General features: G+C 31.6%; 1 protein-coding gene across 1 annotated transcript in view; it reads left to right on the plus strand.

Moving 5' to 3' along the window:
• Nucleotides 1–333: 333 nt before the first annotated feature.
• The window catches only part of LOC123703148 (regulator of hypoxia-inducible factor 1-like), a 29,616-nt gene continuing 11,498 nt past the window's right edge, over nt 334–18,451 (plus strand). Inside the window, exons 1-8 of the mRNA XM_045651050.1 lie at nt 334–399; nt 4,363–4,511; nt 5,444–5,614; nt 6,233–6,389; nt 7,996–8,098; nt 9,614–9,701; nt 15,915–16,081; nt 16,283–16,468. Coding sequence (XP_045507006.1) covers nt 339–399; nt 4,363–4,511; nt 5,444–5,614; nt 6,233–6,389; nt 7,996–8,098; nt 9,614–9,701; nt 15,915–16,081; nt 16,283–16,468 — 1,082 coding nt within the window. The 5' untranslated portion in view covers nt 334–338. The remainder of the gene's footprint in view (nt 400–4,362; nt 4,512–5,443; nt 5,615–6,232; nt 6,390–7,995; nt 8,099–9,613; nt 9,702–15,914; nt 16,082–16,282; nt 16,469–18,451) is intronic.

Consider the following 18,451-nt stretch of genomic DNA (forward strand, 5'->3'; position numbering starts at 1 on the left):
GATTCAAGAGGAAGGTTTTAGTATATAATTTATTAGGTTTTAGACAAAGCGGGCGAAGCCGCGGGCGGTAAGCTACTTTATTTATATACAGCATACTTATAAATTTTAAACAATAAACTAAACCATGCCCTTACTCATAAGCGTACGTAAAAAGTACATAGCTAAAATACATTGCATAATTTCACTCACATCACTATAACCTTAATTTCATAACCATAGACCTTACTTTATTTGTCTATTAAAAATTGCATTTATTTGTCTCTGGTTTCGTAAAGTTTCTATGATCCTATCCCCGTTTGAATTGTCGTTCGCTAGCTTAGTCGTTAGCTCGTAGCAAAATGTGGTGGCTGGCCCTATGTGCTGTGAGTGTTCTAGCCCAAAATGACAGTTATAATATTGGTATGTATTTTATTTATCTATACAAAATATATTAATATTACAACATCAGAGGAAATGTAATCAAACTGTACTTATTTTATAAGAATATTTGGTGATCTACAATCGATATTGAAGGCAAAAATATGGATTTTAGAATTTTTATCCGTATGTATATTCAGGCTAAACTCAAAAATTACTGGATGGATTTATTTCAAAAATAAATTTAATAAACATGAGCTAGTTTTAGTTCAATTTAGGAATCAAATTGATACCTAGATGTTATGGTAAATTGAGGAGAATATTAGAAATATTTAGAAATTGAAATTTTAACGTATTTTATCCGCGACTTATTCATTGGATTGGTTTCTGTAATAATAAAATAATGTTTAGTAAATCGAAGACTGCTTAAGATATTTGATTTTGTTCTATCTTTCTTAAAATATATGACCTAGTTACAGCGGAATTTAGAAGTAAATCAATTATTTATATCAATATTTAGGAAGTGATAACTTTAACGGATTTCAAACACGTTTTATTCCGTATATTTTTAAGGGCGTCTTGAATATATAAAAATGAAACCCGTTTCGCGTTGTCACGACATCACGCGTGAACGGGTGGACCGATTTCGATAATTCTTTTTTATTATGTTCCTTGAAGTACGAGGATGGTTCTTAAGTAGAGAAAACGTAAATATGTACCACGGGCGAAGGCGGGGCGGACCGCTAGTGCTAAATAAATTACACTAATCTTGGATATTGGCGCACGGAAAAAATCGCGTTTAAAATCCGTTATAAAGTGTTTAATACGGATATTTTGTCATGTATTTGTCCGACTCCGACTGTACTGTTGCTTCCGCGTCAGTCATATGGATTGTTTTTATTGTTTTTCCTTGCTTTTCAAATTTTAATATCAAGCAAAATATTAAAAACATGCTGCGCTTCGCGGTTTCACCCGCTTGGCTTCGCTCTTGTTAGTTTTAGCGTAATGACATAGAGCTTTTAGCCTGCCTCGATAAATGGGCTATCTAACATCGAAAGAATTTTTCAAATCGGACCAGTAGTTCCTGAGTTTAGCGCGTTCAAACAACAAACTTCAGCTAGGTATATAATATTAAGTAGGTGGATATGTTATGTATATCGTTTCCCCAATTAAAGACACATAACATTGTAAAAAGGGACATACATACAAAGTAAATATTTGAACTTTTAAAAGTACTAATGAAAAAACTTTTTCTTTACTCCGGATTCTGGAAATTTCTAACGAGACGAATTATTGGCGGGAAAATCTCTATGTATCCTTCTTAAAGTTTATTTTATTATATTTTATACAGTTAAATTTTTGTATGAAAATACATAATTTAAATTTTAAACACATACCTATTACATATTAAGAGGTTTATGTTAGATGTCATTTTCTTAATTAATAGACTACATCACTACATAGTAGGTACGCTTTCTCTGTCCCTATGTCCGTTTGTATGCTTTAATCTTTAAAACTACGCAACGGATTTTGATGCGATTTCTTTTAATAGATAGAGTGTTTCACGGGGAAGGTTTTACTATATAATTTATTATTTAGGTTTTAGACAAAACGGGCGAAGACGCGGGCGGTAAACTAGTTTATTATAATTTATTTGTATTTGTTGTGTCTTTGTCTTTAAATTTTTGTATATTGTTTTTAAATTATGTGTTATAAGACCGTAATAATTTAATAATATAACGCATCTTAGTTTTTAATTATTGACAGGATTTTTAAGGACCATTAGGTTCTTTGTTTAGAGATATTTTAAGCTCTTCATATAAGGTTTTTTGAGTCTTTTGCTTTCATGTCATATTTTTATAATAATATATATTTTTAATAACACATTAATAATGTTTAATTAACATTGGTTTTAACATTGGTAACACAATTTTTTTTTTGTAAAGAAAAATCGTTTTAAATCGTGGTTTATTTTGTTCCAAAACGGATCCTTCTTTATTCAGTCGAAAAAAACATTAAAGTACATAATTATTAGATATTTATTAATTATATAGGTAACAATTACACAAAAAGATGAACTTTATGATTGAAAATATGAAGTAATTTATTTTTATGACGTCATTAATTATTATGTGACCTCCGACAGACAATATAATAATTTATTATATATTAATGATAGGAAATTATAAATTACTTTATTGTAGACTGGCTGCGTGCCCCGGCTCTATTTGAAATATTCTGTTATTTTTTATTTTGATCAATTTAACCTGTCATTATGGAAATAATGAATTAAATGATCAATGTAAACATATAATTTCTCAGATTTACTAGGTATATAAAATTTATTATGAATAATGTACCTACCTATTTGTGAAAATAGGGTATTAGGTCATACTTTGGCAAATCGTCTTCATCGTCATTGTCTATTCTTAGGAAGTTTCTTACTAGCCCATAGAGTTGATGGGAGAGACAAAATAGTTGCGGAGACAAAAGTTGCTCTTGCGCGGTAGCTACCCCCTAAGCTCATAATAGGTATACCAACATAAAAAATAATGGTTTAAATCACTCTTTTGAAGGTTAGGAAAAGGCATGAGATAACTAACATTTAAAAAATCAAAAACTCTGCCTTTTTTCGAAGTGTTTTTAAAAGTAAGAAATTTATTATTTCTACAATGTTTTTCTACTAATTAGTATTTCTGCAACGCGAATTTTTTATTAGTAAAAATAATTGAATAAATCACGTTTAAAATCCGTTAAAAAGTATTTAATTTCTTTATGCTCGCGTAATATCAAACACAAGAAGATGCAATGTAACCTAAATAAAAAGAAATAAAAGCCTCAGTCACGCACGAACCATTGTACAGATCAAGATAAAATTTACGCATACTGATAGATGATAACCTAGATTATGGCTTTATCTCAATAAAAATATTATTTCTACATAATCCTAGTGTTTACTCTTTCACGTAAATACTACTGAACATACTACATAGGATAGGTTTTATCCCGGAAATCCCACGGGAACGGGAACAATGCTGGTTTTTGTTTAAACGCGGGCGAAGCGGGGCGCGAAAAGCTAGTCATATTATAAAACAAAGATCTCTACCGTTTGTTCTCGATATACTAAAAACTGTTGCACCAATTTTCATTCTGTTTTCACCAATGGATAGATGTGTTCTCGAGGAAAATTTAAATATATAATTTGTTAAAGAACAACGTGGACAAATCCGACGTAAAGTTATTACTATGATTTCACACATTGATCGATTACTTAGTAACTATATAAGTTAGGTAACTTGATATCGAAAAAGGCCTGCAGTTACATCATATTTTAGCATCTAGCTTGCAATCCTTTCTAGATTTCAAAAGTGTAACTAACTTGTTTAATCTGGGTTTAACTTAATCTACCGTTAATCTATGATTAACTTATCTGATATCAATTTCTAAGTTATGTATTTTGAAATGTTACCTAGTATTCTAATTTCTTACAACGAAAATTTTGTTTTCATAAATTTTATTGAAATTTAGAAATTGAAAATGACACATTTTTTCAATCATACAATAACAATACTAGATGTGCCCCTCGGTTTTACCCGTATTTCTCCGCCATTATGGTTAACGTGATGATAATAATATATTATAGCATAATAGCCTTCCTAGATAAATGGGCTATCTAACACCGAAATAATTTTTCAAATCGGACAAGTAGTTCCTGAGATCAGCACGTATAAGCCAACAAACTCTGCACCTTTATAATATTAGTATAGATTAATTGCTCGTTTATTTACAAACAAAACGTTGTTTATAGTTTCAAGTTATTTCAAATAACAGGTTTGATCGGAAATGCAACTTGCGTTGCATTGCGATGGTGAAATGGCATGAATGTAAACCTAGGTTAAGTGGTTAATCGTAGTAGGGTTTAATTTATACTAATATTATAAAGATTACGAGTTTGTTTGTTTGAACGCGCTTATGTTAAAATGAAAAATAAACATTTCTCCATAGAAACCCGGGATGTATTCGACTACAGTTCCATGCCGGCTCTCTCTGAGTTGGATGACTTCGACAAATGTCTCAAGGACAAAGATGCTGTGTACTGTATAGTTGATATGGAGCTGCTGGAAGATGATACACCATTGTATCAGTATATTAAGGTAATTTTAACGGGTTTAAAACACGTTTAATTATTTTGTTTCACGGAATAAATCGCATTATAAAAAATTATTGTTTTCTTGACATGAGGGTAGTTTGATAATATAAATCTTTAACGGCTTCAAAACCCGCGTTTTATCCAAAAAGGTAATACCTAAGTAGTATTATAAAGTTTTGTGTAATATTACACACAAGAATTTAGTAATATACTTATAGAGTAAATAAGCTTTACGTATAGAATACAAAAAAAAATCTTTAGACGGGATTCGAACCCGTGTCATTCGCCTAGCCTGGCCGTTGCAATCTATTCTAAATCTCTCCGAAATTATGTTTGTATTTTAATTATATATCGAATCAAATATTTATCTTAAACCAAATATTTAAGCCAACTAAGGGCTGATTTTTCAATCGTTGGTTAAAATTTATTCATCGAATAACGTATTTAACTACCATTTCAAAAATGTATTCTAATTGTCCGTATTTGACTGCAACTCAGGCCCCGGAACCACAGACACAATAGAAAATCTATTGTGTCTGGGACCGATCGGGCCGCTTGGGGCAATGGGTTAACAGGTGACATTTTAAAACGTTCGTGTAATAGCTTTGTGTTATTGGACGGGTAAATTTTAACCAAGAATTGAAAAATCGGCCCTAAATAAGTTAAGCAGTAAATAAATGCTATCGTGTTGATGACACAGAATTTCTTTCTTTAAGAGCCGATTTTTCAATCCTTGGTTAAAATGTATCAGTCCAATAAAGTATTACACGAACATATTAACATGTCACCTGTAAACCGTCAAATACGGACAATTACAATACATTTTTGAAATGGTAGTTTAATACGTTTTCGATGAATAAGTTTTAACCAAGGATGGAAAAATCGGCCCTTAACATAATATTTATATATACCTATATAAGTACATTTTATTTACAGAATTTCTCCTCACAATACTACCACAACTACAAGCACACGAAACTACACAGAGGCGTGTGTGGCACACAGCACTGTGGCCTGAACATATCTCATGCGAATGTGACCGAACTGACTGTGACTGCTTTGAGAGAATGTTTCAACGCTAGTATACATGAGGGGTATGGGTTACAGGTAATATTATTTAGTATTACAGGGAAGAGTATAAAAATCTGTTTGATTGAAGTTAAATATTGATTGAAGTTGAGCCCCGAGCGGCCCGATCGGGCCACGACACAATAGATTTTCTATTGTGTCTGTGATTCCGGGGTCTGAGTTATACTTCAGATAAACTTGGAGTAAATTTTAAGGGTTTTAGGATTTGATATATTTCCATATATTAACAAATAAATCAAATGGTAATTTACAAAATACTTTAATAAATTCACAGCAGACAAAAAAAGTATTCGTATGAATCTTTATTCATAGCAATACTTTTTTTATGATACTTTTATCAAACTTATTCGATCATAATATACTATGAAATTTACCGACTTTTTTAGCACAATTAACTTAGGATGAGAATTTTTCAATCGGTGTGTGGAAAGATCTTAGTGGATGGGGATCTCTATACGATTTTTTTTCAAAACTCACATTATAATGCATAATATCGATATGAATTCTTGATAGTTTCGATGTAAGTAACTCAAAATCAGACCAATAATTAAAAAACTTATTTTACCACTCTGAAGCCACATCTTTACTTTCGTCTTTTTTATTCTATATCAAGCTATTTATTCATTTTGTTATCAGGTGGAATCCTTATCAGTACGATATTGTAAGACACAAGAAGATCAACTACCCATAGACACTTTGGATATAATAATTGGATTGTTGATACTGCTGATATTATTCGTTAATCTTGGATGCACTGCGTACTATTTCTTCTGGCCCCCTGAAGATAAGCAGTGTTAGTATTTATTTATTTTAATTGTATAATGTTATATTATTTTGTACTAGCTTTCGCCCGCGACTCCGTCCGTGTGGATGTCGGTCTTCGCGTGGATGGTTTATTTCTCCATTTTGAGTAACTCTGACAATGACATCTTATATCTATTGGACCCAAATACGGCTAGGCCTATAATAATACGCAACGTGTGTTCGCGGTACAGAACAACGTCTATGGATAAAACTGAAAAATTAAGATTAATTTTTTTTCTACGTATTTTTCCAGGATAAAAAATATCCTATTTTACGCCCAGGATAATAAGATATAATTATACCAAGTTTCATCGAAATCGAACCGTTAGTTTTCACGTGATGTCTTCACATACAGACAGACAGACAGACAGACAGACAGACAGAAAAATTTTTTTAATCGCATATTTGGGTTTGGTATCGATCCAGTAAAAATCGTGCTATTTATTTTTTCAATATTTTCAATGTGCAGAATTGACCCTTCTACAGATTTATTATATGTAAAGATAGATGTAGTAGATACCTAAACTCAAATTTTAGTACTAAAAATATCATATTATATTAATAATTTAAGTCGAACTAAAAAGATGTCGCCGTCATCTGGTAGAACGCTTTCAAATCAACGTTCGGCCTAGTCATTCAATTGAATGTCATCATTATAATATGCACGCGCTAATCATTCAATCAAATAGCAGATTCAACCAGATTACTGCAACATACATAATAGGTTGAGTACCTACTCGAAGCACAAATTATCTAAAAATATCTTCCCATACACAAACTCCACCCAAAACAGCACTTATCGTAACAAATCTGTATGTTTGTCTATCCCAAAAATGACAATCGGTAATTGATGTGTCACTTATAAAGTTTCACCCAACTCCGGATCATTGAATAATTTAGTGACATGTGGATTTCCACGGCTATTTCAGTTGGAATTAGTTTATTTATGGGGCCTTCATTTGTAATGTGTTAATAGCTTTGTGTCTAAACTAATTACTACACAGTTCTTTGACTAGCTGTGACCCGCGGTTTTATTTTATTTATTTATTTATTTTACAAAGGATAGCCAACAATTGATAACACAAAATACAATTTAACTTATCAAGTGCAACAATAAATTATAGGCTAACACCACATGCCTTTAAAAACGGTTATGATTTATAAACACAAAAAAACTGATAGCTTTTTTCCGCATTGCTACGCTCTTATTATTGTTAAAGTAAGAGCAAGAATATGAGCTACATAATATTATTATGATGTAGTTTTTCTCAATGAATGATAAATAATTAATAAATATTTTTTTCAAATCGTACCATTAGTTTCTGATATTAGCGCGTTCAAGTTTCCATTTCGAAGATCATAATAACAACATTAGATAAGCAACATTATTTCCTAATTAAATAAACATTGTGTTAGTTATTTTACAATCGGAAAAGCCCGGGCAAATAGCTAATAATATAATTTAAATGTTTTGGTTTTTATTTGAACATTCTCCGAACAACTTTATTAATTTGATTGATTACATCAACAAATTCCTGTTTGTTTTACCCAAATATCTACAATTAAGATATTAAATGTTGACTTTTTTTATCCAGGCAACAGATATTTTTTGGCTTTTTGTTTGCAAAAGAATTGGAAAGCTTTAAAATATGGCGGCAGTGCTGATGGAGGCATCTTCAAATGTTTTCAAGCGATGAGGTAATTTTTATTATTATTTTTACGTATTTATTAATTCGTTAAACTATTACCTTACCAATGTATGTGTCTTGTGTATATCTATATATTATATATTATGTGTATGTTACTCTAATGCAGCAAAACTATTGAACAGATTTTAATTAATTTTAGCTTCGATATAGTTCCTAAATTAAGACTAAAAAGGTGGGAATAAGGGGAATTTTATATTAGGAATGTTTTGTAGAACTCTGTATTGAATAAATTCTATGAAAATTAATTTAAATATTGTTTTTCCAAGTACCCATATTATATTTCACGTAATAGAACCAAGAAAAAAACTGAAGCGCGAGCAAGAAAACTATCGTCAAAGAATTCGTATCGTCATCAAGAGCATTTGTATGGAAATTTAAAAAAGCGCCGCTGCCGTGCGTGAAAGGAACTAATTTTTGTATGTAATAATGACGTCATATTCTCAATGATATACGAATTGACCATGAATTGACGTAGTTATTGAGACTTTTTCTTAACGATAGTTTTCGTATTTAGTTATCTCGCTTTTACTGAAGGACACGCGAGGAAAGTCGAACTAATTTTATATATTTCCGAAAGTCCTACATAATCTGAGATCCGTATAAATCTTTAATCTTCTCACAAACTTCGTCAAAGGACCAGTAAACTAAAACAAAGTTTATCCAACCTTCGGAATCCCACCGTATATGTTAAGGTTAAAATTAAATATTAATATATAAATTTACTTGGTAATCTATTCTAAGAACAATACATTTGATGTTGATTATTCTACTAATGGTATATAGTTATAAATACACAGAGCAATACATTTATTATATCCTACTAATATTATAAATGCGAAAGTTCGTGAGGATGTGTAATGTGTATGTGTGTGTGTTTGTTACTCTTTCACGCAATACAGTGAACTGATTACAATGAAATTTAGCACACATATAGAGGGTAACTTGGATTAACACATAGGATACGTTTTATTCTGGAAATCCCACGGGAACGGGAACTATGCGGGTTATCCTTTGAAAACGCGGACGAAGCCGCGGGCGGAAATCTAGAACAAAATAAATTTAGCGTCTACATTTCTTGATAACTCAACCCAAAAAAGGCTCCGTGAAATCTATATCAATTTAATTTGTATCTAGTATAATCTATTTTTAAGATTATGGCGTAATATCTTTCTTTCTTTCAATTTATATTTATTTCAGCACGCTTCGCACGCGTAATATTCGCTACACAGTATCCCGTAATACATCAAACATTTATTTATTCAACTAGACTTCATTAAAAGTACTTTTGAATCGTTTAAATACAGAAAAAAAATACTTTCCCACCAACCAATATATCTGTTTGTCTCTTATACAGTATTTTAATTAATATACAAAACTGATATCTAAAATATTTTATATTCTTAGATTTATAATAACTGATGAGCTAAATTATATCTAGCAAGCGAGCGAAGCGAATGAAGCGAAGCGAATGCGAAAAAAATATTTATCAAAACTTTGTTCACAGGTTCTATACAATGGTGATGATCCTTGGTCTTCATTCGATGATATTTATCGGTTATGGATACACAGAAAACCCAGATTTCATTGAAAAGGTAAGACGTAGGTACTTCAAAAGATTTATAGACAAATTCTTGAAAATAATATGTGTGAATAATTAGAGCACACTATTGATTTACCACATACAGTAAAAAAGCTCAGTTCGTAATTTTCAACATCATAGCGGTTTCACCCGCGTAACTGTTCCTGTTTGTCTTAGCGTGACAATATATTATTATGTATAGCCTAATAGCCTTCCTCGATGAATGCGCTATCTAACACCGAAATATATTTTTTTTAAATCGGACCAGTAGTTCTTGAGATTAACGCGTTAAACCAAACAAACAAACTCTTCAGCTTTATAATATTAAGTATAGATAAAAGAACACAACAATTCTATCTCTTCAAAATTAATGGAGGATAAATCAGTAATAAATATAATTACGTATTGTGTAACTAAATAGCAAATAGTGTTAAGTGCATTTGACTTGCGTGTTTTATTATTATCGATTTTAATGATCAATTATTATTATTATTTGACTTTAACTGGTCTTTAAATAACTGTGAAATCATGTGTCAATAAGGTTTGCCACTAACCCTTCTAGCCAATTGCGAGTTGTCTCTCGAAATTTCAAATGAAGTACCTAAGTACTTACTAAGAAATTTTGTGATTAACTAATTTTATTTCTTTTTGGCACACTTGCATTTGCACAAGCCTTTAAATTACTCACTAATTGTGTAGCAAAAACAACAATAAAAAAATATTTATATTGAATAGTATATTTTTATTTAAAATTAAATGAAAGCATTATTTTAACAACAATTCTTTAAAATAAACAATTGGGTTAATGAATAAATTTCCAAAATAATTAACAAATAATCCAATTTTGCTTTTAATTATAAAGTCGACTAAGCTGTAACTTGGCGGATAATTCTTGCAAAACTTAAACTTAATCTAACTTAACAATTGCTTTGTAAACAATCTAATCCTTAGCGGGTGAACGGCCTAATGAATGTCAATGACCTAAGTTAGTACTTAGTTATTAGTACCAGGCTTTCGCAAGCCTTAGGACCACGTTCACTATCATTAAGTTATATATTTATATGTCATTATGTTTTATTCCTAAATAAATTATATGTTTATCAAAGTCCATTTCGTTGCCACAAGTCAAGATCCCTAAACAAATTAAAATTATTTATAGTAACTATACAGTATAAAAATTTCATCACTACATAGTATAAAACAAAGTCGCTTTTTATGTCCCTATGTCCCTTTGTATGCTTAAATCTTTAAAACTACGCAACGGATTTTGATGTGGCTTTTTTTAATAGATAGAGTGATTCAAGTGGAAGGTTTTAGTATATAATTTATTAGGTTTTAGACAAAGCGGGCGAAGCCGCGGGCGGAAAGCTAGTATCCCACCAAAAACATAAATGTAAAAATTGGAGCCGAGTTCAATCGTTGACTTAATTTGCCAAAAAAGAAATGAGATCTAATTAATGTGTGCCAAGTTCTGCAGACAGTCCAGAAATTTGTTTATAAAGATGTATTAAGTTCTTAGGTTGACTGAAAACTCAATTGTTTTATTTTCCCTTAGAGAACAATGTTTATTCAAAAATATAACTTTTTTAATTTGAATAATATAATTATTTTCACAAAGCAAACAACTAATGACCTATTGAACCCCATAATTTGATGAGGCTAGTTTTACATACTGTTTATATTTTGTGAAGTTCTAAAAACTAGCCTCATCAAATTATGGGGTTCAATAGGTCATTAGTTGTTTGCTTTGTGAAAATAATTATATTATTCAAATTAAAAAAGTTATATTTTTGAATAAACATTGTTCTCTAAGGGAAAATAAAACAATTGAGTTTTCAGTCAACCTAAGAACTTAATACATCTTTATAAACAAATTTCTGGACTGTCTGCAGAACTTGGCACACATTAATTAGATCTCATTTCTTTTTTGGCAAATTATGTCAACGATTGAACTCGGCTCCAATTTTTACATTTATGTTTTTGGTGGGATATCATTACTTTTTGTACAGAAAATTACTCTGCAAATTTGATTTAGGTACTTTATGAATATAATACTTTTTATATACGATTTTTTTTATATTTTTTCTTGCGGATTCTTTGTATGGTTTGTTTAGTATTATTTTCTATATTTTCTTGTATGTTATGAATGTCAGCGCACATTGCCCCGTCATTATCTGCAATTTTTTAAACTCGTTTTCTGTTTAAAAGATTACAAGATTTTCTAAACATCCAGCGTGAATATGTACACACACTATTACAAAGATGCAAAGATCGTTGTAGAAGAATCGTCGCTTTACTCCATGACGTTACGGTATTGCCATGACGAGATTTTGAAATTTTACTCTAAACGCGCCTAAAGATGTTTCACATAAATTAATATTAATATTACGCAAATTAAATCATTTCGACCTTCGACAAAGCCTTCTTCCATTACACTGAAATTAAAAATAAACTAAACACTCATAAATAAAGAATAAAGAAATGTGAATTTGTAAAATTATATATTATTTTTAACTGTATGAGCAATATTTTTATTACAATTTTCTTTTATTTTACGTTTAATAATAGTTTTGAATAAAGAAATCATGCAATCGAAGTAATCCGCCCTAGCGATACTAGCGCGAGTGAGTGTGATGTCAGAGGCGCATCGAATCTACAGATGTTTCGCGCTAAAATATGTAAACTTCAATAATCTATATCTCAGTCATTTATTTATGGATTTCAAAATTTTTTTCGGCCACTGACTAGTTTTCTATTTTTCTATGTTTATTGTGATCTATTTTTTAAGACTAGTAAGGTGAATATACTATTTTCTATATTTTTAAACTTTTCCATTTTTCCATACAAACAAAATTAATGTCATTGAAAAAAAAATTAAATACAAATAAATTCAGTATTTTCTGATTTTTTCCTTTGTACACTCACTATTACCTAGCTGATTACAAAATTTGAACTTTCTAGGTCATCTGGAAGTGGGTTAGGTTTTGTATATGTCTATAAGTCAGTCAGTCTTAAAAATTGCGATTTTTGGATATTAATATCTACGCAACTGTTTAATCTGTATTTATGAAATTTAAGGTTCTTGTTTATCTTGAGGTCCTCTTGATATGTACCAAATTTGGTTTATTTAACTTAAATAGTTTTCGAGTTATAAGGGGGTGAAAAGTGGCTCGAAATGGTTCGTGTAAATATACACACGGCTGCTGCTCGCCAGTTCTCTTCGCTTGAACTCGGCTTGACACGCTGCCGCGTGTCTAGATTATTTAAAAAACTAAAAGCACGCTTAAACTCATGAAATTATTTTATTGTCAACGATCCTTGTTACGTGTACAAAGTTCGAACTAAATCTGTCCGTTTAAAGTGGGTCAAAATGTAAAGGAGTCGGTTACATACAAACATACAGGTGAAGCTTATAAAACACAAATTCGAACCATTTTCTGACATTCAGATAGATATCTATCTATACAAAAACATGTTTTTTAACCGACTTCAAAAAAAAGGAGGAGGTTATCAATTCGGCCGGTATATTTCCCATAAATACCTAAGAAAGATTTTGCATAAGATAAAACCTCAATTAAAGTAAATAACCAATCATATCGCTTCATTTAGTTTGAAATTTGAAGCGATTCGCGTTTGAAGCGATATATTCGTTATTCCTCGCTACACATCCTCGTATATTATTAGTGAAAAAGCACCTTAAGAGACAGCTGTAAGCAAAAGTAGATATTCATGGATATGTATCAGTTTTACAGCCTGGTTCTTCAGAAGTTTTTATGTCACGATAGGCGACGCTATAAAACTAGTGACCGTCTGGTCTGATTAAATGCGTAAAAATTTGAAGTGCTAGGCTTGGAGCCCTTGCTGAAATAAAAGTTTTATCTTTGTGGGAACGTTTGAAGGTCGATTTATAAAATAAAATTATAAACTAAACAAATATTCGATTGAGTCATTCAGTAAAAGCTATAAGAGTTCATTATTTTTACCTTTTTTATGTTTTTACATCAGATATTGAAAAGGAGAGTATAATTTTAGCTAGAATAAGAATATCATTTATTAAAAAGTTCACTATTATCATCAATGCATTTTCCATTACCAACAAGTAGGTAATAAACTATTTTTTAACGACTTATTTATGGAATTGAACCCTAAAACTCACCCTACTAGAGCAAGCATTTATCACTCTGCCACAAGAAATAAAATTCACTTTCAAAATCGCTTCAGAGGGGCCACTGAAAATCAGCGTTTCAACTATGTTGCAACTTATGCTGAGTGGCTGCCTGACTTGGCTCCACTTTATTTTATTTTACTCTTACGTTTATTATTCTTGTATTGTTTTGTTTCATGTTGTGTTGTTTTAATTTTATTTATTGTAATTTGTATTCTGTGTTAATTGTGTTTGTGGAGTCAAATAAACGATCTTTCTTCTTTCTTCTTTTTCTTAATTATTATCTTCCTCAATCTATCCTACTACTAAAATCTTTTAAATTACGTATTAAAGGGTCAGTAGTTCCCTCCATCCTACTAGTCAATTACTATTTATTTATGCAAATGTAAGTAGTTCACTTTCGAAATACTCGACATCTAGAAAACTAAGTCTAGCATTTAGATGTATTTAACTGCATTACTGCACTGTGTTGCAAAATTAGGCCTACCGGTCATTGCGATATGAAATTGCAATGTGCATCGGTCGTAACAACCTTGTGATTGTGACTATCATTTGCTAAAAGAAAATGTATGTACTTTTCTATAAATGTTTTCTTAATTCTATATGTAATAATGTAACTACATTATTACTTTCACTTATAATATTTATTAATCCATGGTATATTATAGTTTAGTTATGCAATGTAAAAGACCAAGGCCTTGGAATAACCTAAAATTAATACAACTTAACTCCAAATACATTTAATGGTTGTAATTTCATACCAAATTGATTACTTTCAAAGTCAGTTAAGTGTAAAATAATGACAAAAGTGTATTATGAAATCGTTACATCCATTATAGTAGATTTTAATCATACCTATATTCACATTCACCTGTATGTCTGTATGTAACCGGCTTCTCTAGACTCGATTTTGACCTACTTTAAACGGACAGATTTAATTCAAACTTTGCACACTTATCAAGGATCGGTGATACAATAATAATTCTTAAACTTATTAAAGTAAATTTTTAGGTGTTTTTAAACTAAGTATATTTATTACTAGCTGTGCCACGCGGTTTCACCCGAATTGCTCCGCTCCTGTTAGTCTTAGGGTGATCTTATACTACCTATAACCTTTCTCGATAAATGGGCTATCTAACACTGAAAGAATTTTTCAAATCGGACCAGTAGTTCCTGAGCTCGTTCAATCAAACAAACAAACTCTTCAGCTTTATAATATTAGTATAGATTAGCTTCAGCTGTATGTTTTAATGTAACCGACTCCTATGGAGTCAATTTGACCTATTTTAAACGGACAGATTTATTTATTTATTTAAGCCAAACCAATAATTTACCTAGTTAAACTTTGTACACTTATTAAAGATCGATGACAATACGATTATTTAAACCCTATGTATATTTAACGCATGTTTTTAGTTCAATTAAATTTATTACATTTTATTTGCTGTTAAATCTCAAAATCCATTCAACCATCTGATTATTTGCAATGTTTCTCGCCGCAATCGTAACCTATTACGATAAAATCCTGTATTGTACACCGCAAAGAGGATAAACAATGTTTAATTTTCAACCACAAGCATCCATTTTGTAAATCGGAAAAGCATTGGCGCCAAAATCTGAGTGATTTTTTTTAATTCGCGCGTCGCACGGTCCGTGGTGGTCAATCGAATATTGAATTTCGAATGTTTGCTTCTTTATGATTTTAAATCGCATTGGAATCGTAATTTTGACCTTTTTCTATCGTAGCCAGGAATGTGTTTGTAATTAACCAATCACATCGCTTCATTTAGTTTGAAGTTTGAACCGTTTAGCGTTTGAAGCGATACTATTGGTTATTTACAAAAACATTCCTCGATACACAATACACATCCTCGCACATTATTGGTGGAAAAGTGCCCTTACTGTCGATTTTAACCCACTAAAATGAACAAATTTATATAATTAAAACTTTTTACATTTAGTAGTAATGTACCTACCGGCTACCTAGTAGTATTTAGTATTATAGCAGTAGTAGTATTAATTAGATTTTTCTATACTTAATCTAATGTTTCTTCCTTACAGTCCTACGACGATTTTTTCAAGTCCCTGCTATTCAACGCGCGTATCATTGTGCAAATCTTCTTCGTCATGGGAGGATTTTTAATGGCCTACAAAATGCTAACGTATGCAGAATCCCATCAGTTTAGTTTGAAGACCATCCCCATGGCTATTGTTAATAGATGGCTTAGGTAAGTGACATTTATACTAGTTTTTCTCCTGCGGCTTCGCCCGCTTTGATCCGCTTCTTAGCGTGATAATAAGACCAGTAGGTTAATTCCGGAGATTAGCGCGTTCAAATAAACAAACTCGTAGCTTTATAATAATTTTAAGTATAGATATAACAATATTATATATATATAACAAATAAACAAAATAAAATTTGTCTACAGGCTCATGCCAGCGGTCCTAGTGGTGATGGGACTCGCCATGACGTGGGTCCCACATATGGGATCCGGCCCCATGTGGGACGCGGTGGTGAAGCGAGAGCGCGACATGTGCAGGATGAACTGGTGGCAGCTGGTCATACTGATGCCGAATGTGTTCCCGTTTGAGTATCTGTGCTTGCCGCAAGCGTGGTGAGTGAGCTATCCTTTTGGTAAAGTTTTATCAAAATTTGTATAGCCGTTTCTAAGAGTCCATGTGCAGGATTAACTGGTGGCAGCTCGTGGATACTGATGCCGAATGTGTTCCCGTTTGAGTATCTGTGCTTGCCGCAAGCGTGGTGGGTTATCTAGATGGGATAGTTTGATCGTAATTTGTACAGCTGTTTATGAAAACGACTTAAGAAACTGCAGATAATTTTCTTATAAAGTTTATTACAAAACACAATCACAAAACCATTAGAAATAATTTAAGTTCAATAAATATTTAACAGTTGATGCTCTACGTGTAAAAGTTTTATCAATACTAATTTAACTATTACTTAGATTGTATCTCTCAAACAAAGAAGTTAGGTACTTATTTAAAATAATACACTGCACAAGACAAGAATAAAATACGCCTAAATAAAACGAAAAGCAAACATTACGCTGATTCTTATCATTCTTAGAACAGACACAATAATAACTATACCTTTAAATATCTACATCCTTTCTACATCTATCTATAGATAAAAATGAAACCCGTTTTTTGTCACGTCATCACGCGTGAACGGGTGGACCGATTTCGATAATTCTTTTTTTATTATATTCCTTGAAGTACGAGGAATGTTCTTATGTAGAGAAAACGTAAATATGTACCACGGGCGAAGCGGGGCGGACCGCTAGTATTTAATATAATTCTATAATATACCCACTGACCTACAATACGCACTTTATTTGTCATGTCTTAATAATAATAACGTAATGTTTAAAACTATTTGTTTTAACATCGTACTTATATTGCCTAATAAAAAACGAGTTCTAAGAAAAAAACAAATAAAATGGCAGTTGTGAAAGGAAACGTGTGAGATTTAAGATTATTATAATAATGCAATCTCATAATGCGAGATTACAAGTGTTTCTAAGACCTCTTTGGTACAGTGGTTAAGAAATTAATGGATGGTTCGATCCCCGGTGGTGATAAAAATTGGGAAAACTCGAATGGGACAAATAAGATAATATTACAACACAGGATTGTAAAAAAAATAATTTTCTTTACAATATATAACGTTGAAGATCCATTAATAATTTATTTTTCGTTCTTACTAGAATCGGCCGAATATTTTCCGAGCTTTTTTGTTGCAAACAGACAAACAAAATGACACAATCTTTTTTTTATTATTTTAAATTACCACGTTAGGCGCGGGTCAAACACAAGCGGCGCGGGCGCAGGCGTGCCATAAGCGCACCTCTTAAATCTGTTTTGCACCACGTTCTTCTTCTACATTTTGTATTAAAGAACTTTGGAAAGGCGTCGAGAAGGCACGCCACGATTGTGCTACGGTTGCGCCCCCTTTCCAAAGTTCTTTCATACACAAGTGATAACTGCGTTAAAAACAACCGACTTCAAACTTGCACTTGCAAAATTTACAAATACCTACAGACAAAAATGCTCATAAAATAAAAACTACTGGGCCTATCCGAATAAAATTTTTATGGGACCAATTCGACACCATCCCGCATCGAACAAAAAAAGAATCACGTAAATCGGTTCAGAAACCTCAGAGTAATCGGTGTACATACATAAAAAAAAAAATATACCGGCCGAATTGATAACCTCCTCCTTTTTTTTGAAGTTTGTTAAAAATGTAGAAGAAGGACGTGGTGCAAAACAGATTGAAGAGGTGCGCTTATGGCACGCCCGCGCCCGCGCCGCTTGTGTTTGACCCGCGCCTAACTCATAAGCTTCTCTTTACTCTGTAATGACACATAGCCTCTTTTGGCTTATAAAAATTGCAACATAGATATTAGAAATATATTTTTTAGAACGTACCTACTCTAATCTGGCTTAACATTTTTCAAAACTACGTTCAAAATAACAACAGCTGTAACTAGTACTTGTAAAAGATTTCCTTCTATTTGCTAACAAATACGCAGTTATGTATTGTTTGGATACGAAACTTGAATGTTAGTCTGGAA

Source organism: Colias croceus, chromosome 25, assembly GCF_905220415.1.
Source record: "Colias croceus chromosome 25, ilColCroc2.1".
NCBI classification, from domain to species: Eukaryota; Metazoa; Arthropoda; class Insecta; order Lepidoptera; family Pieridae; genus Colias; species Colias croceus.